Source organism: Physeter macrocephalus, chromosome 7 (assembly GCF_002837175.3).
Source record: "Physeter macrocephalus isolate SW-GA chromosome 7, ASM283717v5, whole genome shotgun sequence".
NCBI classification, from domain to species: domain Eukaryota; kingdom Metazoa; phylum Chordata; class Mammalia; order Artiodactyla; family Physeteridae; genus Physeter; species Physeter macrocephalus.
In genome coordinates, this window is record NC_041220.1 from 92816256 (window position 1) to 92843278 (window position 27023).

The window sequence follows — 27023 nt, forward strand, 5'->3', positions numbered from 1 at the left end:
TATTTCTCAAATATTTTGTGGGTATTCAATCTGGGTCAGGAGCTGTGCTTGGCTCTGGAGATGCAAAGGTGAATGAGTTGGACTCTGGCTGCAAGGAGACCCCAGTCTGGGGAGGCAGCGGGGTGGGCAGGTGACAGTGATGCAGCATGTGATACTCTAATCAGGGTGTACCCAGAATGCCGTGTGGCCACCAGGAGTAAGCTCTTACTCTGCCTGGGGATGGCAGAGGGCTTCCCAGTCAGGGACTTGTGAGCTGGGTCCAGGAGCTGACCCTGAAAAGAGAGAGGTTAGGGAGAGCGAGTTTGGGGTAGCAGTAAGTGGGCCTTGATAGAAACATAGTGGGCGGGAAAAGTCAGGGAACTGGATTTCAGCCAGACATTGAGGGCTCTTGTTTGCCACTCTCCTTAATGGAGATATTTTTAAAGAAGAGTGGCAGGTCCCAGCTACGGTTTTCAAAGGGACTGGTACCTGGACTAGACAGGTAGGCAGACAAACGATGGTCCCAGCTAGTGATCACTGAGCAGCACAGAGTAGGGGTTCCAGGAATGGAGGGAGTAGCTTTTTGAGGTTGGAGAAGGCCTGTTGATTGTTGAATACTGTTTACCTGGTGCTACTTATTGGATGGGGGAGGAGGTATCCCTGAATGGGGGAGAGAGGATAGGTAGGAAGAGGAGAGTAACAGTAGAAAGCAGAGGGGGACCAGGGGAGGAAATACCTCTCAGACTAAGAGTGAGTGTGCTGTTGAGAAGTTTCTAAATTATTCCTGAACAGGAACCCTTCAGCCACATGTGTTTATCATCACGCTGAGAAGCCTGTCTGGATTAGCAAGCCATGTTCTTGCAGCAGTTAATGAGAGCTAGCCTGATCCCATCAGTAAAAGCTGCCAAGGACCATGAGTCACTGTTTGACAGAGAGGGTCACTTGGCGGAGAGGTCCCCTCCCTGATGCCCAGGCTACCTTCATCTCTCCCAGCCGTTATCTGGTTGTAAAGCCATCCAAATAGTAATGTAGTATGTCAGATAGTCATTTAATTATTATGATCTTCCTTGTAGCCATTATGACTTGCTTTATTGCAGGTAACAGTAAATGGGTAGATAAAAGCCACTCAGTGGTGAAAACGGTGGGTTTGGGTTCTTGAGAAGCACAAGGCCTACCTTCAGGTGTTTGCACGTGGGCATGAATTAACATCAACAAACGAGCTATAAGCTCTGCTTTAAAAATATAATTGAAATGCAATTCAAAAGAAATCTGTTTTTGAGAGGGTAATAAAAACATTTCATGATATCTAGTATACATGCCAAAAACTGGGCATATTTTACCAAGTTTATTCCATTCATGTTTCACTGATTACCCATTGTACTTGGTGGTGTGGTGTTTTTTTTTTTCCTTTCTCCAATTGCTAGGTTTATATACCCCACTGGAGCCATGTAAACTTCACCACTGTATATGTGTTTCTGTGAATGAGGAGTAGAGGCTCAGAGGTTAGTTCAAATAAAAGTTGCTATTAAATGCTCACCATTTTTTGTTTTTTTTTGGTCGCCACGAGGCTTGCAGGATCTGAGTTCCCTGACCAGGAATTGAACCCGGGCCCTCGGCAGTCAAGAGTGCCGAGTCCTAACCACTGGGCCACCAGGGACTTCCCTAAATGCCCACCATTTCTTTTCCAACCTTTATTCGTGAAGCACTGGAAGGGGAACCTTAGCAAGGTTGAGAAATAAGCTCAATAGGATGGATCTCCCTAGGTGTAGGGTCAGGCCACTCAAGATGGCTGTTCTCTTGCTCTCTGTGTGTCCCCCTGCCCAACCAGTGCCTGCTTCACCTACACCCTCCTCACAGGACTGACCTTCCTACATACTTGCCCCAGGTCCCAGCCAGTGATTGTTGTTATCAAAGGAGTGGTGAGGGATGTGCTCCTCTGCTGGTTTCCCTGGTAACTGATGAGCCAACCTGACATCAGTTCCCCCTGTAACTGGCAATCTCCCCCTTCCCCCTCGGAGCGAAGCCTGCCGCCAAGTCCTGCCTGCCAGCTGCTGCGCACAGGGTGTCGCTCCAGGACCTTGCTTCAGATGTGTAAGCTCCTGCATCCATTAAACCACTGATGTCTCTGTTGCTGACTCCGGGTTCTTTCTTTGGTCTTATGGGCCTGCGGGGAGCAGCCCAACACTAGGCTATTGTGGTGAACATTTGCTGTTTTCTCACTTCCCAGCATTCATTTGTCTTTCTCAACAGCACCCCAATTTGGGTGGTATTACCACTGGGTATAATCTGGAGGGACAGGTTGGAGGGATACAGTCTAGGTGTCCTGTCCCCCAGGCAAAGGATGACACGTGATCAGCATTAGGCCAGTTGGAGAAACACTTGAGCAGAGAGACAAGGAATCTGAAACATAACGGAGTTCATCTCTACCCCATTCAGTAGCCTCTAACCCAAGCTTTCTTGCACTGAGACCTGGTGGTTCCTGGTCCTGCCTCCAGAGTCACCTCTGTGCCTACCTGTTTCTAGGTCTACTTCTCTGTCTTCCTGCCAATTCTGTGAGTTCCAGTATCCTTCCAACATGTTCCTGTGAGAGAGTGTGAGTTACTGTTGCCCACAACCAAAGGATCCTAACAGGTATATGCAGAGAACAGTCTGCTCTGCTACTTATTACCTTCATGATGAAGGATAAATTGACCTCTTTGAGAGCTTCAGTTTCCTCAGCTCAAAATGGGGCTAATCAAACAACCTATTTCACAGGGTTAAATAGGATGTTTCAAATAGAGCATTTGGCACAATTTGGAAAATAGTAATGTTCACTAAATAGTGGCTGCTCCACTTACTCTTATAATCAAATAAAGGTCGTCTTCTCATTATTATTACTCCTAACAGTGTCTAGCACGTAGAAGACATTCAAAAAAATACTAATTTGTTTTCTCCCTCCCCTCTCCTGAAAAAAAACCCTCCTTTTCCGGGGTAGAGAAGAGAGCAAGTATCCCTGGTCTGTACACTACGCATGAACTTGACAAGCTGAATTATACCTTAACTGTAGAGCAAAAATGGAGGCCTAAGGAGAAGCCAGTGTGTATCCCTCGGTCCCACCCGAGTGACCAAAAAGTGCTGCATTTGCCTGTTCAGCTCAGCTCTTTGGAGTGTCGTTGGGCACCCACTCGCCCACTGATGTGATTCTGATACCAGCGGCTGAGGCTGAGGCTGAGGCTAAACCCATGAGTGCATCTGGTTGCCTGGGTAGTACCCTGCCTATCAATATTGCATTAGACAAGTTGATAGCAGACCCCGCATTAAGAAACAGCAAAGCCAGCGTGTTCTTTGTAGGCCTGAGAGTTTGGATCAAAACGCAGGATCCAGAGTTGTGTCTACACGGGGGACCCTGAACCTCAAATCCTTTCCCTCCCCTTGTGAGCTTGGCAACCAATTCTACCCAAGCTGTATAGTCCAAGATAATTTACACCACATGATGTCAGGACGAAACTGTCTTCCTAAAAGGATTCTTAACGTCACTCCCCTATTCAGAAACCCTCGGGGCTCCTGCTTGCTGACAGAATAAAATCTGTACTCCTCAGCAACACTTCCAGGCCCTTTCTGACCCGGCCACCATCTATCTCTCCTTCTAGCTTTATCTCACACAGCTTTTATTCCCACCCCTCCACCGAAGCCAGCCCAGCGCGTTGCTCGTTGCTTGCTGTTCTGACAATATGTCTTCCTACTTCTCACCTTTGTGCTTTGCTGTGGCTCTTTCCCTGCCAGGAGTATTGTTTTCTCATCACCACTACCTGTCACAACTCCGTCTAGCCCCAAACAAAACACATCCTTCTACCTATTCTTCGGAATCCATTTCAAATGTTCACATCTTGCTCCAACTCTTTGAGTACCTTCTTTGCCAAGCTATGATCACTTGCCTCCTGATAAAAATAGTAGTAATAACAATGAATGTGGATACAGCACTTAACTATTTTAAATGTTTTACATATGCAAATTATTTTAGTGCTCACATCTGCCCTGTGAAGATACTATAATTGTACCCATTTAATAAATGGGGAAACTGAGGCATGGAGAGGCTAAGTAATTGATAGCTAGTGAGTGGCAAAGCCAAGATTTGAACTCCGGCATTCCAGCTCTTTCTGCCAGGCTCCCAACCAGCACTCTAAACTGCGTTTCTCTGTGTTCTGGGAGCTTTGTTTTCATCTCTTTATAGAATTTAACATACTATAGTTAGTAAGTATTCATGAATGATGATTTGGCCACTTACTATCATCTATTATTATCTATTTTATTGTAATAATTATTATGACTATAAAAAAGTACCAGGTACCATTGTAAGTTTATAGACATTTATGTCTCCCCAGCCAAGAATGTGTACCTCAACTTGGTAATGTGAAAATTGTGCTGAACTTGGAATGAGAAGTATCCTCAGTTTAGGTTTTAACTCTGGGGCCTACTAGCCAGCCTTGGATAAGTCCGTTCACCATTCTGAGTCCCAGTTTCCTCATCTGTAGAGTGAGGGCCCTGACTTAGATCATTCCTGAGGTCTTCACTAGCTGTGAGTTTGAGAATCTGTAAAATGGGTACCATACCACGTGTGTCACAGGTATGTTGAAGATATAGTAAGACTGAATTTTCTCATTCACCAGCTATGCACTATGTGCTGTTTTCAGCACTGGGGATCTGGAATGAAACAGCACAATTCTTGCTGCCATGGGGCGGGACATGTTGAAAGTAAATCAATAATTAGTTATGTAACTCAAGGTCAAGTAATAAGTGCTATGAAGGAAGGTAACACCGTATAAGGGGATTGAGAGTCTGCGTGGTGGCAGAGCTTCCTGAGAAGGAGACATTACAACAGAGATTTGAATGAATCCAGGGAGGAAGCCACACAATCTAAGCAGAGGGCAGTGCAAAGGTCCTGAGGTTGGAATTGGCTTGATGTGGTCAAAGCTAGCAAGGAGGCTAGTGAGGGTGGAGAGCAGTGAGCAAGGGGGAGTGGAAGGACTTTGGATTTTGCTTTAAAGGTGATGGGAGGCCATGGGGGATTTTGAGCTACCACATGTTGCCATCATTTGAAAAGCATCTTTCTTGTCACTACTTGGAAAATAGACTGTAGGTGTGTAGAAGCAGGAGGTAGAAATAGGAGGCTAAGGCCACAGTCCAATCAAGAGATAATGGTGGCTTGAAGGAGGGTGACAGTGGTAGAAGTGGGTGAGAAGTATTTGAATCCAATATGTCTTGTGAAGGTTGTGCCCATAGGATTTGCTGATGAATTAAATGAGGGCTGGCAAAGAGAAGAGGCAAGGATGATTCCAAGGTTTTCATGGAAAACCATATATGGTTTGTCCCATTTATTTACCAAGAGGGAAGTTTCGGGGCGGGGCAGGTCCGAGGGAATATCAAGGGTTCAGTTTAAGATGCCTCTGAGATGTTCAGATAGAGTTACACATTGGATAGCAGAGCAAGAAGTACAGATGAGAGGTCTGAGCTGTGATATCAGTTTGGGTGAAATCAGCACAGAGATGAGAGTGAAAGTCATTGGACCGTATGAGATCACCTTGTTGCAGGGCTGGGCAGGGGTAGAATTCGAGTTAGCCAAGAGGGCTAGGGCCTGAGTCACAACTTAGACAATTATGAGTTCAAGTGCTCTTTGAAAAATAAAGTGTCTCATGCCCGTGATTCAGCTGATGAAGACCCCAGCGTGGTGAACTGCCCATCAGCCGACACTCGGCTAGCCAGAGCACTTGGGACGTGGAGTTGGCTGACCACTGAGCAGGACTCTAGGTAGCCTGTATCTCCTCAGCCACTCCGCATGGAATATGATTGAAAAGGCCCCAGGAGGGCTGCCTGTCTTCCAAACAGGGTCTCAAAATACTATGAATTAAAATGCATTGCTTTCAGTTACACAATTATCTCCTAGAGTGTCTTGTTAAAAATAGAGTTTGACCCAAGAGTGGTAATTTGTGGAATTGCTAATAATTTAATTGGTACTGATATAGAATACTAAAAACAGCCTGGAATTTGCAGTTAAGAGCCCTAGTTTGAGCTGACAGTTGTTAGCTTTGTGACTCTGGGAAAGACAGTCTCAGCTATCTTGTCTGTAAAATGGGCAAAGCAGTTTTTTTGTTTTGTTTTTTTTCGGTATGCGGGCCTCTCACTGTTGTGGCCTCTCCCGTTGTGGAGCACAGGCTCCGGACGCGCAGGCTCAGCGGCCATGGCTCACGGGCCCAGCCGCTCCGCGGCATGTGGGATCTACCCGGACCGGAACACGAACCCGTGTCCCCTCCATCGGCAGGCGGACTCTCAACCACTGCGCCACCAGGGAAGCCCCGGCAAAGCAGTTTTTGTCACACTTGTCATATAGTGTTGGCTATCGAACGAGAGAGTCTTTGGGAAAATGTTTTGTAAGTTTTAACTGCTGTAAAAATAATGCCTTTAATTTTGAGAACATTTCCAAAGCCAAATTTTAGCATAGTGCGTTGAATTTCAAGCTCGTGGCAATCTCAGTAAGGTGGGCAGAGCAGGTATTAATTAATCAGAATTGTGCTTCAATCGCAAAGAACTGGTTAATTATTTCTATTACATAATGGCTTCCATTCGGGTGCCTTTTATACCTACTCATCTCTCAAAACTCATTGCAAGCATCATCTCCTCTGTGTAGCTTTTCTTTCCTGCCCAATACCTACCCCCCAGCCCCAATCTTGCCTCTCCTGGTGCCTTTTACTAACTATTTGTTGAATGAATGAATAAATGTGCAAAGTGGCTTATTATAGAAGAGTCATTTCCAAACTTTTGAAATGGCAGTCCACCATAAATGTGTGAAAACATGCATATATGTATGTTTATTTGTATACACATATGCAAAAAGAAAAGTTTCAGGAAGCAATGCTTACCTTTACTGCATGGGATTCACGCTATTTTCTGTTCTTTTTTTTGTTTTAAAGAAAATGAGGGTTGCAACTGAATTGATTTCACTACCCAGACTAATGTATCGTGACCCACAGTTTGGAAGACACTATTATGGAAGATGCTGGCAGCTGGGAACCTTGTTCTTTGCAATTGGGCAAGTCACTTGGGGTATCTGGGAGGTTTTTTTTCCACTCCAGCATTCATGCTAATTCTCAAGAATAAAGACATTGTGAGGTGATGGGAATAGGCACGTAAGCACTGTGGCAGCTTGAACGTTTACTGCATGTAACACACTTTTGGTTTTTCCTGGCCTACATGAGGAAGTCAAAATCTAATAAATTCTTAGGTTTTGGACGATTGCTATTTGCGAAAGATTTGATTTTGGTCACCAGTATGTCTTTGAGACTATACAGAGATTTGCAAGGGTGACTTTCAAATAAAAGGCACAATCAGTGGCATAAAGACAATAAAAACCCTCACATAGGCTGAGGTCACTAACGGGATGCGAACACATTTTCAGTTTTCAAAACTTTGGGGGTTTCAGAAAAACCCATAAGGAATTGTGGAAATTATATTTTGTTATCCAAGTATCATGTTTTTCCATTTCAAAATCCCCAGGACCATTTATCCCTTTAGGAGACCAAATGCTTGGCTCAGTGCCTAACACATAGAAAGCACCCAGAAAATATTTGTTGAATGAATGATTGAGAGCAACTACAGCTTATAGAAAATTGTTAGGACCAAGCTGCTTTTGAGAAAACAGCCTCTAGTTTTATCCCATGTCATTTAAGTGGATGGAAACCTTGTTGCCTCTACTTGGCTCCCTCAGGAGGAGCAGAGGGGAGAGATGCTCCTGGATTCTTTATTTTTTCTTCTTCCTTCAGCCCTTGTATCTAGTTTTAGAAGGGGGTGGGTCAAGAGATTCTAGGTATAAAAAGTAGCCAAATTTTAAATTCCCTTTTCTTAGCTTCCCTATGCTGAAAATACCAACTAGATGTAGTAACCAATTCCATGAATATTCTGATTGCTTTTTCACTGAGTGCTTGGTTTGTCAGGAATTGGGGTTCCACAGGCTTGGCTGTACAAAAACCTGGGTTCGAATTCTAGCTCTGCCAAACCCTTGGCATATTACATAAACTCCTTCAGTCTCACTTTCTCATTTAGAAAATGTACATGATAATAACACAGTAACCCCATTATGGTTTTGTGAGGATTAAAGGAGATTATACATGGAAAGCATTTGCCATACAACTTTCATTTTTGTTAGTAATAATAATAGTGATAATATTAATCCTCTTCATCATTGTGGTAACTCAATAGAAGCACAGAGCAGGGGCAGATATGATCTCTATCAGCCTCCCTACCCTTACACTTTGCTATGGACTGTATTAGTCAGGATGGGCTAAGTTATGCTCTGATAACAAACACCCCCAAAATCTTTGTACCTTAACACTACAAAAGTTTATTTCTGGATCACACAAATTTCTCTGTGGACCCAAATGACTCTTCAGGGCAGTTGTCTGCTGTGCTGGTTCCATGATCCAGGTTCTGCTGGTAGTTCATACCTTGACTCTTGGGAGCTTCTACCCTGGAAGTGACTCATGTTCCTTCCAGTCCCTCTCTGTTGGATAAAGCAAGATACATGGCTCTGCCTTACTCCAAAGCAACGGGGAAGAATAATCCTTCCGAGCGCCTGCAAGGAAAGGAGAACTAGAAATACTGGAGAGAGGCACTAATGTTGACCACTCAGACATTTAGCCTTTTCTCACTCTATTGTAAATTGTTATTGCAAACACAGCTTCAGCCCCAGCACCCTTTCCAACCAAGTGGCTGTCCTGAAACCGCAGCTGTCTGGAGATTAGGGAACTGCCACTGTTGCAGGTGATCTTTGGAAATCATTGAGCTGGCTCTGCCCTAGACAAGGCAGAGGAAGCAATTTCTAGGTGCTTAAAGTGAGTCATACCTCCTGGCCTGGAGCCCCTCCCCCCAGTGTTCTCCCCAGCACCCCAGTGATATTGGATGGGATGTTAAAATCATGGGTTCCTCAAGTTGGAGGGCACTCTGGGAACCCCACTCATTTTCCAAGTGTGGAAACTGAGGCCCAGGCAGTGTGACTTTGTTTTGTTCCTTGCGTTCCGTGGTTTTCCCAGGGTCCCAGTGGTTCATGATTAGCCCATTGCTAGACTTACATCTGGACAGAGGCTTCCCGACTCTGCCTGGTGATTTTCTGCTGTCCACCCCCTCCATCGTCTACACTTATTCATCCTCCTTTAGAAGCGGAAACGTCCCAAGCACAGTGACTTGGCTTGTCTCGCTTTCTGTTCTATTTCTGGTCCTTTCTAAGGCTGAGGCTGAGTCCATGCATGTGCTGGTTGTCCAGAGCTGCCAACGGAGAAGGATCTTCAACACCTTTTTCTCTCTTTCCAGTTTTTTGCTTGTTTGTTTCCAATTGGAGGGATAGAAAATGAGACAATTTAGCAGTTGCCACCACAGGGACTAAACTGTCACCATTTTAGAATCATAACAAGAAATTCCATCCCCTTCTCTGGTACCACTCCCACACACATCCCAGAGTTTCTATTGATATTTTAATGAGACTCTGCATGTTTAGGCCCTTTGGCCAGATGGTAAAATGTAGTCTGTGCTTGTACTTGTACTTGTTTAGAACCCCTCTGTGCTATAAAAGGTGGCTCCGACAACCCTGGAATGGCTCTGAGACGGAGCCTTGCCCTGAGCTTCTGAGCTGCCGCTGGCCTATCAGTCCCTCCAGACTATTTTAATTGTTTCTAACTTTTGAGACACCATGAAGCTGGAGGCCTCCAGTGCTTGGGTTTTCAAAGTATAGATGGAGTAAGAATCACCTGTGCCATGTGCTAACTGCAGATTTCTGAGCCGGCCACCAGAGATTCATGATTCAGGCAGCATGGGGGTGAGCTGAGGGTGAGTAGTCTGAGCTGGGACCCAGGAATATGCATTTTCACAAGCATCCCAGGGTGATGTAGAGCAGGGCTCCTTGTTGATGCTGCCACGCGAGGGTGGCAGGACTACAGGGGAGGTGTCCCATCTTCAGCCAGAGCAGCACCCCTTTGAGCTGCTGATAAATGAGGCTTCAGCCTAAGGTTTGTTCTGCTGATAAAAATAAATGATGTAGAATAACATTTTTGAAATTCACTGTTCCAGACCATACTAAGCAAAAGAAAGAGCAGTCCAGCAGTGGCTTTCTGAAGACCGCCCTTTTCTCGGTGTGGCTTCATCTTCTATACAGAATCAGTCTTGCCCTTTGATGGAGCTCATAATTGTCCTGTTTTCCATGCCCTAAGGAGAGCCGAAGAGCAGTGATGCTGCCCCTCAAATTCCAGGCCACTGGGTCTTAGCAGAGGACTCTGTGCCTGTTCACCTACCAGGTGTCTTAGACCCAGAGGGAATGGAGGCCTCACTGCCCTTTAAACAGCTTCCAAGGCCCTGTTTGGACCATGCCTTGGGAGAGAAACGGCTTCTCTCTTGGACCGTAAGAGATCGCAGTTCAAGGTCAGGGAACCTGAATTCTACTTTGCCAATAAGTGGTGACCCTTACCTGGTCCCCTTCAGTAGACTGGACGTGACTCTAATCTTGTCTGCTATACTGTACAACGTCTCCACACTATTGCGATTTTCCTCCCCAAAGTTGGAAGACGTGGAATATTTTTGAGGCCTTAGATTTGGATCTGATACATTGAAGGGACAAAGGTGACTGGTTTTGTGCCACCAGTGCTAATAGCACTGCCAACCGAGGCTGCTGATCACAGGCAAAGAACTGAAGGCACAAGGGCAGCTCTGTTAAACTGTGTGTAAATGGTATTTTTTCCTGTGAAATCTCAATACCTCCCTTAGGACATGGCAGTTCAGGTTTGGGGACTACTCTCCTCTGATATTTACTCATTGGGGATTTTACTCTTGAGAAATCACTGTGGCAACAGAACCGTTTGCCTCCACGAAGACGATGTCAAAGTCTTACAATCCAGGATGTTTTAAGGCAGGATTCCAACCTCATTATTGCCAGGAATAAGATTCATCCAAGGTGGAAGTGTCCTCTCTTAGAACTCAAATCCATCTCAGAATGGCTTTTCTTTCCCCTTTGTTTTTGAAGCTAAGCAATTACTTTTCTTTTTTAAGGAAAAAAAATGTGCTAATGCACAAAACTCTCTTTTTCCCCTTTCATTTATTTGAAATTGAACTTAACAAAGTCAGTTCCAAGCAAGCACTATATATGAGTAATGCTTTTTGTCCATAAAAGAGCATTGACTCAAATGGTATGGGAGTGCTGGTCTTCTCTCTGCTTTGTGTGAGCATCCATAATGACAAAGTGCTCATGTCAGAGTGTATAATGAAACTATAAATTGTTTTCATGAATGCTCTGAATTTGGTCTTTTACGGGGCAAATGCAAAAGGTATTTAGTTCCACATTTCACATATGTGAATAACACCAGACGGTGCTATAGATCCAATAAAAGGACAGAATCCCAGTCGGGCTCACACTGGTCCAGGTGGTGGGTGATTGTCAGGCGAGGGTCGGTCACAGTGTGGGGAGTGGGGAGATGGAGGGACGAAGATATCCCGCAACTCTGAGGAAGAATTCCAGCAAGATACACCCGACTTTGGGGGGATAATTCAAAGTGTGACTAAAATACTTAGCCCATAAAATTGGTCTCTGGGTGGTGGGTGTCTGCATTGGAATCATAGGAGAAGGTGCACACCTCTGACCGAATTTATTGAACAAAAGTTCTCAGGTGAGAAAATGTCTGCTGGGTTGCATGGGCAGGTACAATCTATTGCTGTAATTTATGGTTCAATTAAATTATCTTTCATTACATTTTTTGTACTTTTTTAAATTATAGAAGCCATGTAAGTGTGTTCTATAACATTTAGAAAACACAGAAAAGTATAAAGAATTTTTTAAAAATGCACATAATTTTGCTCCCAAGAGATAATTGTTAGTAATGTATACAATTTTTATTAAATCTTTCCGTGTTATATCATTTGGTAAAATTTTAATTGAACTTTACATCATCTTACCTGGATATCTAAATCCTTTTTTAAATAAAATTTTGGGTCCAACTATCTATTTATTTAGCTATCTGTGTAATTGTTAAAAAGGTTTCTGCTTTTTAACTTATTTATCAATTATTTTTCCTGTCTCGGTTGGCCAAAGTTCATGAATGTCCAAGGTTTCGGTTCTGTCATGAGGGGTCTATGTCAAGTACAGTAGCAGCCTTCAGGCTCACATGTCATTGACTGACAAATGATTCTGGGTATACAATCTCTGAAAACAAAAAAGGCAACAAAACCGACTCTGCAGCGTGTGTGAACCCCAGCGCGGGTGAAAGGAGGGAGGCCTGTTGATGGTTCTGAGCAGTCGCCTGCATGTGTTTGTTCTGCAGTACCTGGTGTGTAAAAGAAAGCTGGAGAGTAAGAAGGAAGCCCTGCTGATCCTTTCCAAGGAGCTGGACACATGCCAGCAGGAAAGGGACCAGTACAAACTCATGGCCAATCAGCTTCGAGAGCGCCACCAGTCCCTAAAGAAGAAGTACCGTGAGCTGATTGTACGTATTACGTCACAAAGAGTTCCAAAGTGGAAAAATTAAGACGTGAAAGTCATCACCCTACTTCCTCCACGATCCAGTCCCACTTGCTAGTTGATAAGTACACGCTTCCGGATGCTTGCTCTGGCGCCCATGAACTTACACATACATCTGAATGTGTCTGTGTGTGCCTATTTACTTAAAACTGTATGGAGGTTTTTTGTTTAAAGAGGATTTGTGTTATAAATCTGCACTAATACAGAAGCCACTAGCTGCATGTGGTTATTTAAATTTCATTTTGAATTAATTAGAATTAAATAAAATTGAAAACTGTCTCACTTATCACATCTCATGCCCTCAATCGCCATGGGGGGCTGGTGGCTACCGTATGGGATTGTGTTGATATAGAACATTTCCATGGTGGCTGCTATATTGGACAGTTAGCTGTAGGACATGTCCCTCATTGCAGAGAGTTCCATTGGACAGCTTTATATAAATGTTGTTCTAAAACTTGCTCTTTTCGCTCAGCACTTTATTTTGGACATCTCTCTAGGCCATATATACAGATTTAACTCATTTTTTAAAACAATGCATAGTAATATTTCCATAATTTTTAAACCTTTCCCTTCCCTGGGCAATTAGATTTTCTCTAGTTTTCATATGGCAAGATTTTTAAGGATGCAGATTTTACTGAAATGGAGGATACCAACTGCATAGTGCTATTTTACATTCTCACTTATTTTTTTCTCACTGATGCCATCTCTTTTTTAAGTGCTGACACTATTGCTTACATTTAACTGTCTGTGCTGGGGTCATTGAACTGTCCTGGAACAGAAGTACAGTAGAAAGATTCCTGAGGTTAAAATAATGTTGACTTATATGTGGACAGCATCAGATAGAGAAGTACTATTTCCTGAGCGTTTATCATTCACCTGACATATTTGTGTATTCCCAGATGGCACACGAGGGAGAGGAATTGAATCCTTTTAAGACAAAAAGTCTGATAGGACTAGAAGTTCTCAGTTAATTTTCTTTTATTTTGAGCATATCCTATCCCCACCCCCCAAATTGTTCAGCCCATAGAGAAAACTCAAGTATGTGTGTGCATTGTATGTGTCCATTACTTTTCCTTTGGATCTATTTAAAAGAGGAGCTCAACTCAAACCAAATGAAATACTATTTCTGTTTAGGCTCTGCTCAAAAGTAATTTTGATAAATCCAGTTTATTTATTTGGCTCACATAGGTTTAGAAAATATATAGATTGGTCCTAATTGGAAGTGATTCCTTAGAGGTTTTCCCAAAATAACTCTGGTTCAGTTTATAGTTTAAAATTTTTTAAGTATATTTGAGTTTGGTTCAGCACATTGTTGGTTGCAGGGGGCGGGAGAGGGGAGGGTCTGAATTTAGTTCATAGTTCGGTTCAATTTCTTGAATCTACACACATCTAATTTTTAAAAAATAAAATGTAACGTTGGTTTCTTTGTAGGATGGAGATCCGTCACTTCCCCCTGAAAAGAGGAAACAGGTAAGACTTATTCCTGATCTTTGACAACTCTCAGAATGTTCGTATTGATGCCTCACAACAACTGGGGGATTAGGGAATCCCAAAATGTGTAGAGAAATCTTCTAACTTCCCAGAATCATTTTGTATTACTGGGGGGAGCGGGTGGTAGAGAAATACTGCCTACAGAGAGGGCCTAAGGATTGGGTGAAGGAAACGCAGTGAAGTCTAGCAGGGTGGCAGAAGGCACACCAGTTGACTGTGCTCCCTTTCTTGTTGGGAAGCCTTTTAGAAAACCACGAGTTGAGAGCACACTGCTAGAGGACTTTAGCTTACTGTTCTGTGGATGGATGCCGTTTCTGCTATTTAGCTCCTGCCGCTTCAGACTTTTAAAAGCCATCTCACTAAAACTCATAAGCCATTTATGTTCTTTTCTCCTAAATGGTAACCAACATCGTTTATTGAGTATCCATTTTCCCCACGGATTTTGGTTGTCCACTTTTAGCAATGGACAAATCCGTGTGTGTGTGTGTGTGTGTGTGTGTGTGTGTGTGTGTGTGTGTGTGTGTGTGTGTGTGTCTTTCTGGACATTCTGTTCTGTTCCACTGAGCTTCCTGTATTGTCCTGTTTGTACCACATTATTCTGTTTTTGTTTATAATACTTTTAATACCTGTTTGGGCTATTCTCCTTCCCTTTGCTCTTTCTTTTCAGATGTTTCTTGTTTCTTTTTTTAGATATAACTGGCAAATATTTTATCAAGTCCTCCTCTGATTCCCACCACCCCCAAACCCATACCTATTGGTATTTTGATTGGGGTTTTGTTAAATGTATAGATCAATATAGGGACAGTTAATACTTTTATAGCATTATGACCAGGAATATTGTACATCAAATTTTTTAATCCAGTTGCATGCATATATATAGATATATTGCGTTTTAACACTTTGCTCAACTTTACAATTGTTCTGTACTGACATACCCTGACTTACAGCCTTTTACGGGCTTGAGGGGGGCCTGGATGATGGTGATGTTAGTGCTGTGTGTACCACGTTTTGGGAAATGCTCTGCACCAGAACAGGGCTTCAGAACTGGTGGATGAAAATAAGGACACAGGAATTGTTTGCTGTCTTCGTAGCTGTAAAGGCTAAGACAACATCCTGTTTTTGTTCATTGATCATATACCTGGCACAGCATATAAACTCCTTAGATTCATTACCTTGTGATTTTTGATGCTGAGTAAACAGTAGACGCACACGCGCACATACGCGCACGCACGCATACACACACACACACACACACACACACACACACACACACACGACGTTCACCCTTAAATAACAACTTAGTCCTCTGGCTATCCTTTCAGTCATTCACTTCTGCTCACTCCCACACTCCTTTCCTATTTTATTTGATTATTTTGTAATGCTCCAGGTTTGATTTAAAGTCAAAATTTTCTATGGAGCTAATTGATGGTTTGTTTGTTTTCTTCCTAAACAAAATGACACAGAAAGTTAGCATAAATGTTTAAAAATTGGGATCCTTAATGTGGAATTGCTAATGTTTTTGTTTCTGTGTTTTTGGTGGCTATGAGCTGTCATCTTTGCTGCGGTTTTAGAGTTTGTTAGTATTCATGAAGGAGTTTTACAGTGTAAGTGGATTCACGTTCCGTGACTTTATAATAAAAAATTTACACTGACTGAAGAGAATCTGATGAATTCCAGTAAGTCTGTCAAGCTGCATTCTTACAGCTCTAAAAAACAAACAAACAAACAAAACAAGTTCAGTGTCCTAAGCTCTGGCTTTGTAGCTTTTAATATGGCATTTAGTTTCTGTCCCTTTAGGATTTAGTGTGGTGGTGTGAGCTTGCTCTGCATTCGTCCTGCCTGGGATGGATGACATAGGACGGACTGGGGTGCAAGTGACAGAAATTCTAAACTGCTTAATCAATAAAGGAATCGATGCCCTTGCATAAACACAAGTTGAGAGGTAGTGCAGGTCTCAGATGCCGTACTGTCATCATGTACTCATTCTCTCCTCTCTACCACACTTAGCAAAGAAAAATACAGGATACCCAGGTGAATCTGAATTTCAGATAGACAATGAATACTTTTGTAGTGTAAGAGTATGTACCATGCAATATTCGCGACATACTTATGCTAAAACATTATTGATTATTTATCTGAAATTCACATTGAGCTGGGCATCCTATATTTTATCTGACCACTCTACCATTATACCGATTTTAACATCAGCTTCCTCTTGAACTTAACATCAGCTTTCCTTGAAGCAGGAAAGGCAGAAAACCCAGCCATGGAATACGAGTCCTTCCCTCCAGTTTCATTGGGCCAGTGTAGGACGTACTCCTATTCCTGGTCTACTAACATTCAGTGGGAGGGTACTATACATTAATTGGCTTAGCTTAATCACCTGGGATAGAAGGGCTTAGGGAGCCAGCAGTGACACCCGCCAAACTAATTGTGTGGCCTTGGGAAGATTCCTTTGGGTGTCTGAGACTCAGCTTTCACATCTACAAAGTGGGAATAAATATGGTACCCACCACATACTGTGGCTGTGAGCAACAAATGAGATAACGTACGCAAGTAGAGTCCTTAGCACAGTGCCTGGCACCGGGTGAGCGTCAATAAATATTTATCATCTCCGCTTCCTTAGCATCCCTTTCTTTTTTAATCAGTTATATATTAGTGTGCTGTGGTCAGGACCCTTTTTGTTACCCTTGGCAGCTTGAAATAGCTTGGGCCAAAGAAGAAGTTCCTGGCTCATAGGACCTCAGAAGGGTTGGGTAAGCAGCAACCTTGGGAGTCAGAAATGCAGCCAGGCCTCAGGACCAGCTACCACCTGGACTCAGGTGCCCCCAGCTCTCTCCTCTGCCCTCAGCATTCTCTGTGTCAGCTGTCATTTCTTTTTCTGGACCTGCTTTCTCTGTAGAATAGGAAACGTGGCTGCTGACCACATGAGGGCTACAGACCCCACGTCTTTGACCTGTAGGAAAAAACTGCTCCCTGAATCCCAGGGGAGAGCCCCCCTAGGCCAGGCTCAGGCCAGGGGTCCACTCAGGTCAGCTGGGCATGGCCAGGCATCCTGTAGATACAAGGCAGCTTCTACTGTTGTCATGTTGACGGGGTGCTGGGTGGACCGTGTGTTAACCATCTGCTGTACATGCCTTCTCGAGAGAGTCTTGGAATGACAAATAATAACGATGGCAGCCAGTGTTTTTGAGCGCTCACTCTTGCAGTCTGTCAGACCCTGTGCCCAGCATTGCTCTGTGGATGATCCCATTTAATTCCCACACAACCATGGGAGTTGGGGGTTATTATTATTATTGCCATCAAGTGAGGAAATTTAGGCCTACGATGGTCCAGTAAATTACCCAAGGGAAATAACGTTAAGTAATTGGTGGAGCCAGAGTTCAAAGTCGTGCAGTCCACTCAGAGCTCATGCTTAGAACTCGCCTTGTAGTTAGGGCGACCAGACCTTCTGTTTACTCAGGATCATTGCCATTGTTACCTCTTGTCCTGGCATAATTTGTATTAGTGCTCCTTGTACTCTCCAAAGTGTCTTGGTTTGGATGATAAATAATATAGTCACCTTAATTCTAGTAGGGATGCTATGAGCAGACAATAAACAAAATGATTAAAATATATAGGATGTTAAATGGTAATCAGTGCAGTGGAGAGAAAAATATAGCCCAAAGCCAGGGAGGGAATTCTGGCTTACTTAGTAATGGAAGAAATGTCTTGATTAACAGTGGAGGAAAATAGTTCCAGTATTTGGAAAAATAATCTTACCTGTTTAAAATATATGTTTTCAAATTTTATTTACCTATAGTTAGTTTATTTATGGAAGCATGGGGTTGGTTTTTGGATGAGTGAGGGGGAGTGTTAAGATGTCCTCTTCATTAGCTCAGTGCGGGGAAGAAAATGCACCATTAAATTTGCCGGCACTGGTTACAGTGAAACTTTCCATTTAGCCTGAAGCAGACAGATTTGGCATCCGTGCATCCGGTACTGGAAAGGAGAGGCACAATTACCTTCTTAACTTTTTCATCAGCAGGAACAGGGGTAGAAGCTTGCACCCTGACCTGGTGTCTCCTGTCTTATATCACATGTTTATTCCAAAGGCAAAACAGTAGGTGAAGTATTTACCCCTCCAGATGCAAAGCAAATGTACCTTGTATAAGCAGAAGGCACTGGAACAAGAACCAGCTGCTGGGGTAACAGATGGGTCCTGGGGGTCAAAAGATCCACATATCGGAAGAGGAAAAGACGCCGCATTGAGCGTCCTGTGTAAGCATCTCAGTGTAAGCCTTGAATCCGTGGCTGCCTATTCTTGACTTGAAGGAGGAATTTCCATGGACTCCTCCCTGTTCATTTCTCAGCTCAGGAGAGATTACTATCATCACTCTGTTATGCACTGAATGTTTACATCCCCCCCAAATTCATATGTTGAAACTCTGGTCCTCAGTGTGATGGTATTAGGAGGTGGGGCCTCTGGGAGGGAGTTAGGATTAGATGAGGTCATGAGGGTGGAGTCCTCACGAGGGGGTTCAGTGTCCTTGTAAGAGTCATGAGAGAACTTGCTTTCTCTGCTCTGCTCTCCGCTGTGTGAGGACAAAACAAGAAATCTGCAACCTGAAAGAGGGCCCTTCCCAGAACCTAACTGTGCTGACACCCTGATCTCAGATTTGCAGCCTCTAGAGCTATGAGAAATAAATTTCTGTTGTTTATAAGCCACCCAGTCTATGGTGTTTTGTTGTAGCAGCTCAGGCTGACTATACATGTATTGAGGGTTCTTCTCAAATATAAGTAGAAACAATACCCCATTCTCAGTCTTGGCAGTGCTTTGTGCTTTTCAGAGACCATGTATGCATGTGTGTATGCACGTATATATCTATGTATGTGTGTCATCTCCCAGCTGTCTTCTGCGGCCACACTGCAAGTTAGGTCTTTCGTAAAGTCTCAGGGCAGCGTCATGGATGGCAATAGATAAAAGCTTGGGTTCTGGCATCCAATTTTGTGGATTCAAATATAACACTTCCACTTGCTGGCTGGGTGATCCGGGGCAAGCTGTGTTACCTTTCTGAGACTCAATTTCCTCCTCTCCAAAATGAACAAAAGCATGAGATATATTCATAAAGTTTTAATAAAGAATCGGTGTGATAATGCTTATAATGCCCATTGCCTTCTACTTAGTGAGTGCTCAATGGGTGTCGGCTATTTTTTTATTTTTCCTGTGACTTGTCCAAGGTCACACAGCAGGTTAATAGAGCAGGCCTAAAAATCCAAATCTGCTCACTTGTAGTTCAGTGTTTTAGTTCAGGATTTTGTTCCATATTTAACTCTTAGGCTGTTTGAATGGGGAAGAAGCATAGTCAACATTTAATCCACCCATTTTGGAAGTTCAAAGATGAAGTGCTTTATCCGAAGCCCTCTGCTTAGGAGGGGTTGAGAAGCAGAAACTGAGCTAGGAGTCTTTACCCGTTAGGCCAGTGTTCTTTCCTGTGGCAGCCAATATCTGGCCATAATGTCTTCCTGCTTTTTTGTCTCCTCCTTACAGGACAGCCAGAACTTTCATGGTTGTAGTTCTAGAAATATGGTTGTCGATCGAGGCTCTCTTTTAGAATTTAGAATCCTTTTTAAAACAACTCAATTTCCAATGGCAAATCATCCGTTGAAGAAGCTGTGAAGAAATCGTGACAACAGTGATTTCACTAATAGCTTCTCGTGGGATATTGAAATGAAAATTTCTTCCTGATACTCCAGGCAGAACTGTACACAGAGCACCTCTCTGCACTGCAGTGAGAGATCACCAAAAGATCTCAAACAGCCCTTTAAATATTTTTCTTTTGCGAAACAAGCAGTCCCTCCAAAGGAGATAAAGGGGAATTTAAATTATCCTGGGTTAATCTTCTTATAAGTTGGGATTCTTTGGGGTCACAGCAACACATTTTTCCCCATGCAACCTCCTCCTTGAATAAACAAACACATCTCTGTCTTTCCCTGTTTTGATTTCAAGCCGAGGTACCACGGGAGGTATTCCTCCTGGTCCAGGAGGGAGCCTTTGCTTTCTTCCCTTAAGGAGTGATGGCTTATTTAGACGGTGACATGCACCAGGATGACAACCCTGGAGAAATCAGAGCACAGAGTGGTCCTTTGTGGGATGGGAGGGAGCCTTTTACTTCAATAGAAAAGTCTTCTTGGTCAATCTCACTTTAGTCCCCCGTGACCACAAATCAGAGCAGCTTTGTATATGCATCTCGGTCTGATGCTCAGAACCTAAAACTTCCTTCAGAGATCTCAAGTGCTTTGGGATGTTTCTTTTTATACCACTTCGAACAGTACAACTTCACTGTTACACCAGGGAAGCTGGGAAGAAATCCAGGGTTCAGCCTGCGGGAGTCCTCCCAAATCATAACAACAGTAATTTCATTCTGAGCATTCATACCTCCTGCTCAGAGGCCCTTCGGATCCTTGCAGTGATTTTTGTCAGGAAGGTGAGAGCATCCCCCAGCTTAAACAGGGGGGAATTTAGGCTCAGTGAGTCTAAAGAACTTGGGAACTATTAAGGGAGCCACTAAGTGGCAGATGCGGAGCCATAACGGCCAAGATTAAGCAAACATTTATTTAAATAGCAACCTCCTAAACCTACTGAAGAGCATTTGCCTGTGGGCCTGGAAATGCCGGCATTGGCAGGTGTGTGCTTGGAGATTGTGGGGTGAGAGTAGGCTGCCGAGGGCTCCTTGCACAGCCAAAAACTGTGTGTGGAATGAGTTCTTGGGTGGTTGTTTCGTGTAAATAAGAAAGCTGTCACTGTAGCAGAGGTCATCGCTTGGGCAGTTGCTATGAATAGGGGGCGCTTGCTCAGCAAAGCAAGTTTCACTCTATTACTATTAACACAGAAGTCGCCGTAGACCAAAGCAGCGGAGTAGAAATTGCCATTAAATTTGCTATCAATCACACCGCTCAAGTATACTCCACGTTTTATCAAACTTTTTTTTTTCTCATATTCTTGCTTAATCGAGTACTTCACCCTATTGAAGGTGTGAGTTTAGAGGATTCAGGAGTCAACACCATGTAGCTGAGGAGCATTTTCTAAATCTGGTCTCTTCTTCTCTCTCACACTCTTTTTTTTTTTTTTTCAAAACAAAACAAAACAAACAAACAAAAAACTCTCCTTGAGGAAGTGCCTAGGCCAAGGTTTTACCTGTCTCTCTCTTATTTTTTTCCCCTCCCATTTTTGCATTGAGTTTTAATATGTCAGCAAGTTGAGAAGGAAGTTATAGGATTTTCTGGTATACATCATTTTTACATTATGATGGAGAATGACTTTTCCATGGCTAGGTTACTGAAGTGGTGTATATCTAATAAATTACAAAGATTTCAGGGTGACTTGAGGGATAGTAACCGGAAGGTTGCCCCTTTCCCCTCCTGGTGTCTGGGCTGAATTATTTAAGGACTTAGGAGAAAACACATGGCCTGCCCGTTTGACTGCCCTTCCCAGTGTCTGGCTAGTGCAAGGTTGGAAGGTTAATCTTAAACTTTTCATCACTTTCTTTCATTTTATTTTTATCTGTTGGAGAGGAAAAGCTTTTCCTCTACCCTCTTAGGTTCAGTGCATGGAGGCCTGCAAATTTAACTGACAAAAGACAGATTAGCAGGAGAAAAAAGCAAACAATTTCATGAATATTTTACATGCACAGGAGTTCACAGAGAAGAAGTGAAATTCAAAGAAGTGTTTAGACTCGGGGGCTTATATAGCATTTTAATAAAAGAGAGGGGGTTGGGGCCTTAAGGGATGATAAATTGTGGGAAAATGACTAGGAGATATATGGGAAACTAATGGAAGATAGCGTTTTATTTTAGTTAGGTTTGTTTATGCGGACGCATCATGGTACCAATGCTCTGTGTCCAGTGATTAGAGTTGCTATTCTCTTCCTGGTATGGAGGGGATGGGACAACTCACAAAGGGAAATGCATGCCCTTATTTTTAGGCTGAAAAGGGGAGGGAAGATTATTCCCTGTATCTTCTGATTCTCAATTGCCTTCAGATCAAAATAATCCTCATGGCAAAGGAGCATATTTTGGGGTGGCATATTCTGATCTTATCATATCCAACTTTTCATTAATTACATCGGGGAGGAAAATGGTATATAGTGGATCCTTTTCTCCCCGTCTAAAAGATTTAGGGCTGTTTCTTACAACTGGTATCCTGAACTCCCCGTTCCTTGTAAACCAGTCTTGGTTACTTGATCATTGAAAACAGAGTTCCTTCACAGAGACTGTCATTGCCAAATGTGATGTGCCATTTAAAAAAATCTCCTACCACTTCTTATAAGTTTCAAAAATGTATTGCATCTATAGTATAAATTTGGATGTATTTTGTGACATTCATTCATATGGGAATTCAAGAACAGTGGTAGAGACAAGATCTAGAGTTTAGGATGCAGCAGGACCTGAAGAAAGGGAGATCCCCTTGTCCCCATTACTAATCTGCCTCAGTGAGAATTTCCACAAAAAGGCAGAGAGGTTGGGGCGAGATGCACACAGTTCTCTCAACTCCCAGATCTCTGCCTTTGCAACAACTGTCAGGATGTGTAGTCTTCATCTGTGTGCAGAGAGAATTTCCCCGAGCCTCAAAGTCCCCACACCAGGGGCTGGCCTTGGCAGCATACTTCTGCAGACATCCGTTGTAATTGGGGGTTGATTTGATCCTTGACAAAGGAACATGTGTTGGAATGGACAGCTGTAAGGCCTTGGGCCTCTCAGCTATGATTTCATCAAATCTGCCTTCTCTCCCTTCCCCATCACAATTTTAATAGATAAACTCCGAGCTAGAAAGAGTGACTTAAGTATATAGATTCTACAATATACTCCAGGATATTCAACATTCCACTATTATCTGAGAGAAAATGTCAACCTTTTAACGTCAGCCCTGGCTATATCTGAATATTTAAAAGAGGCTTCTTTTGAAACCTTTTCATGTTTTGCTATTTATGCTACCCACCCTGCCCCAGAGATTTAGAGGAAATAATCTCTAGGTTTTGTTTTCCTTCCCTGTGAAATCCTTTCGAGTGTTAGACGGTCTGCCACTTTTTCCCTGACATTTCCTTTACGAAGTGCTGCTATTCTAAACTGATGGTCATAGAGTCCTTCTCAATAACACAGAGACAAAACGGTCTGCATAGCTGATAAATTATAAGCAGGCGCCGTGTGTTAGCTTGATGGATGGTTATAGTGAATGTGTGCGAGTCATGGGTGTTATTTTTGGTCAAAAGAATTACGTGAACTTTTCTCCTCTATTTTGAGTGCTTTGAAATGTACTACTTTTCTTTCTTTTCTTTTCTTCCTTTCTTTCTTTCTTTTTCTTTTTTTTTTTTTTTTTTCTTTAAGGTGTATGTCAAGGAGCTAGGCACCGTATCAGAATAGTCATTTTATAGTTTTCAAAATTATTGTTTGGGAGTTGAGGAGGTGGAAGGACTGAATAGAAAAGAATTGTGTGTTGACAAGTAAGCCAGCCTGTGAAATGTGAAAGAAAATTACAGTCACCTGCTTTAAAAGGGGGTCTCCCTCACGCTACCCTACCCCAGGGGGTCAATTTGAAATCTGGGGTACATTTACAGTGAATCCCCTTGGAGGCGATGCGATTCTAATTAACCGTTGCTTTGCAGCTGCCGTAGAAATGCTTGAGTTTATTTGGGTAGATTTCCTTTCGGCCAGGCTGCAGAGTAAATAACGTTTGACAGTCACATCACTGGGTCTCTGACTCGCTGTCTCCTAAAGCAGCGCTGTCCTTTGCTTCATGTGTCACTGGGACCTTTGATATATAACACGTGGGTGCCTGCTTTCCTGTAACATCCAAATACCGGGGAGTATCGCTGGGCTCAGTGCTATTCAAAGTGGGGCCTAAGGGCGAGCGCCAGGCTGCAAGCTGCCCTTGCTGGTCCCTACGACAAGATGAGTGCAGAAATGGAGAGGAAGGGCTCAGAAACTTTTATAGCCATCTGACAGTATGTATGATTTTACGTCAGGTGAATCTAGCAAACACCTGGGGCCTTGATGTCTTCTTAAATTTGTTTTCCTAGGAATTGATTTTTATTGTATTTTGCACAAGTACTGATCTGTGACAGATCGGAGGTCGAGGTCTTTCACCACTGATAGTTGGAGTTGTACGGGTTTAGCTATTGTGGTTACGTTGGTGAGCCAATGTCAGGGTCTTCCCACCCACTTGAGGGGCTCAAGCCAATGTTGATTCAAAAAGGGAAGGTTAGGGACGTTTCAGATTTTTTCTTTTTTTTGGTCTTTTGTTAAATTGTTCACTGTTGTTCTTACAAACATTTCTTAATGAACATCTCTTCTGCTGTTTAAGGAAAGCAGGCTCCTGTGAAGGTGAATTTTGCTGTGTCTCCTGCACATGGGGTGCCGAGATGCAGTGTGCAGGTGGCAGCAGGCTCGCGGAGGCCACTTTTAGCCGCATGCCTGCACCTGCCCCGGGTGGCTCCTCCCGCCCCACCTCTGGGCCAGTCCCTCCAGCCTGGGGCTTCTGTCCCTCCACCCGGGGGAGGGATTATGCTTGCCGAGCTAATGTCTGGGAGGTGTTCTGGAGTTCCCGGAAGGAAAAGGAGAGGCCGCCCACTTGTGATACCTTGTGCTAAGGCAGGAGAGCTGCAGGACAGAGGGGAGGAACCAGGAAAAGAAAATTGAGAATTGAATCATCTCTCCACTTCACTGCAGTCCCTGGGGTCCGCCTGCTCTAGTGGCCTTGAACTGCTTTCCAAAGTGGACATCTTGTGATGTGAGGGGGAGAAGGAGAGAGGGAAGCCGGTTGCCTTTGCACCTACCTGGAACTTTCTCCGGGATATCCACAAGGCTCACACTCACTCTCTCTCCTTTTTCAAGTCTTGGTTTAAGACTTGAAGCGTGGCCTTCGCTGTGACGCCTTCTGTGGCCTTTCCCCAGCACGCACTGTTTCCTTTACCTGCTGTATTTGTTTCCATAGTACTTATCATCCAGCTCCTCGGTCATTATTCATTTTGTTGTAATATAATGTAATTAATATAATATCATCTATTAAAATGTAAGTTTACAAGGGCAAGAGGCTTTGTCTGTATGGCTCACTGCTGTATCTCCAGAATCGAAAACAGTGCCTGACACATAGTAGGCACTCCATAAATATTTGTTGTATAAATGAATGGATGAATAAGTGAAGGGGCAGGATGACAAGGGAGCCAGCTGTGTCCAAGGAGCCATTCGGCCAGATCCATCCAACTGTCCACTGAGTGATCAAATTGGAGCCACTGGAAGGGCAGAGTCAAGGGGAAGTGACCAGCATTTAACCAGGGCCTACTGTATACCAAGCACTGTGGTAGGCATCCTAGGTTCATTATTCAATGTAAGTATCAAATTACTACATGAAGTATGTATGGTTAGCTCCATTTTCCAGGTGGGGAAACTCAAGAGGTTAATAAACTTACTCAAGGTCACCCAGCCCAGTAAGTGGCAGAACTGGATCCAACTTAGTCTATCTGATTCCAAAAAGAAATTTGGAAATTTCCAAAAAAAGTCAGCGGATCACAGTGCCTCCTGTCTTTTTGCTTTCCTGCCTGTAAAATGGGGATTAATTTTCCTCATCCTTCACCAAATTTTTATCTGATGAGAATGGAAATCTGGGACAACTGAAACACAACTATTACAAGACATGAGTTTTGCAAATATGGGGCTGAGAATTGGATCACGTTATTGAGTAATGTTCACAAATAAGTGAGTGGAAATCAGAGCTAGATTAAATCCAGCCAGCGGGGATGAGTGGGGTTTCCATGCAACGCTGCGTGCCAGGCACTGGTTTCAGTATTTTATTATTCCAGCTATTTCCCTAGGCTGAGACCACAACCTCCAGACTCAGCATATTATCTTTCACTTAAGATATATTTATGGAGCATCCACTAGGTGCTTGGGGTAGACCAGTAGAGAGAACAAAGTTCCTTGCCCTCCATGGAACTTCTGTCTTAGTAGGGAGAGAGAGAGAGGAAATAAACAGTAAGTAATAAACATATGTAAACATATGACAATAAACTATAAAGTAAATTACATGGTATATTAAGAGACGGTAAGTGCTATGGAAATAAAAAGTAGTGTAGGGGAAAGGGCTTGGGCGTTCAGGGGGGAAGCGGCCAGATTGCAGATTAGATCAAGTGCTGTCCCAGGTGGGCCCCATTGAAACGGTGCAGTTTGAACGAAGACCTGAAAAAGGCAAGGGAGTGAGCCAAGAGGTATCCTGGAGGGAGAGCAGTCTAGTCCAGAGAAAAGGCAGAGAGAGCAGCGCTGAGATGGGCTCCTGCCTGGTATATGTGGGGAACAGCCAGGCAGTGAGCTTCAGGGGATCTGTATGGGGGGCTACCTTGATGGTGGAGACACTGGATATCCCGATGGGTGGAATATGGGAGATAAGACAAAGTGAGGAGTCCAGGATAAGAAGCCAAGGTTTAATCTTTATATTCTTTCACTTTATTCCCTTTTGATTACCTAAACATAACTCAGTATTCCCGAAAGTATTAGCATCAAAGTCTTCGGAGATTTAGCCACTATAGTTGCACTCGTCTGCAATGTCTCTGGATTTGGGTTTCTTCAGCTATCACATGGAGTGAATCTAAAAGATAACTTTCAAACCCCTTGTGTGACTGTTTCTGAAAGATTCCTTTTTAGGAGTCATATTCCGATTGCTGGCTTGCTTCCCTCCCTCCTTCCTTCCTCCATTTATTCATCGTGGGTCTTTAAAACATTTGCTGGAACAAGAGCACTTCCTGGAGCAATGTAAGTGGAGGCTGAGGAGGGAGAAAAAAAGAATCTCTGCCTTTCAATAGCTCATTTCTTCTTGCTGAGGTTAGATAAGAGTGCAATAAGCAAGGTGAGAATTAGAGCAAATTAGCAAAATTCAAAAACACAGACCTACTAGAGCATGGCCTTGAGGATATGGGGAGGGGGAAGGGTAAGCTGTGACCAAGTGAGAGAGTGGCACGGACATATATACACTACCAAACGTAGGGTGGCTAGCTAGTGGGAA

At 43.4% G+C, this 27023-nt stretch overlaps 1 protein-coding gene and 1 non-coding gene across 2 annotated transcripts in view; one reads left to right on the forward strand and one right to left on the reverse strand.

Annotated features, from left to right (window-relative positions):
• The window catches only part of CCDC149 (coiled-coil domain containing 149), a 105484-nt gene that overhangs the window by 20979 nt on the left and 57482 nt on the right, over positions 1–27023 (forward strand). Inside the window, 2 exon segments of the mRNA XM_024119364.3 lie at positions 12306–12467; positions 13934–13972. Of these exon segments, the coding sequence (XP_023975132.2) occupies positions 12306–12467; positions 13934–13972 (201 nt within the window).
• TRNAK-CUU (transfer RNA lysine (anticodon CUU)) lies at positions 1563–1636 on the reverse strand. The gene has a single exon. It is a non-coding gene; the product is annotated as a tRNA-Lys (tRNA).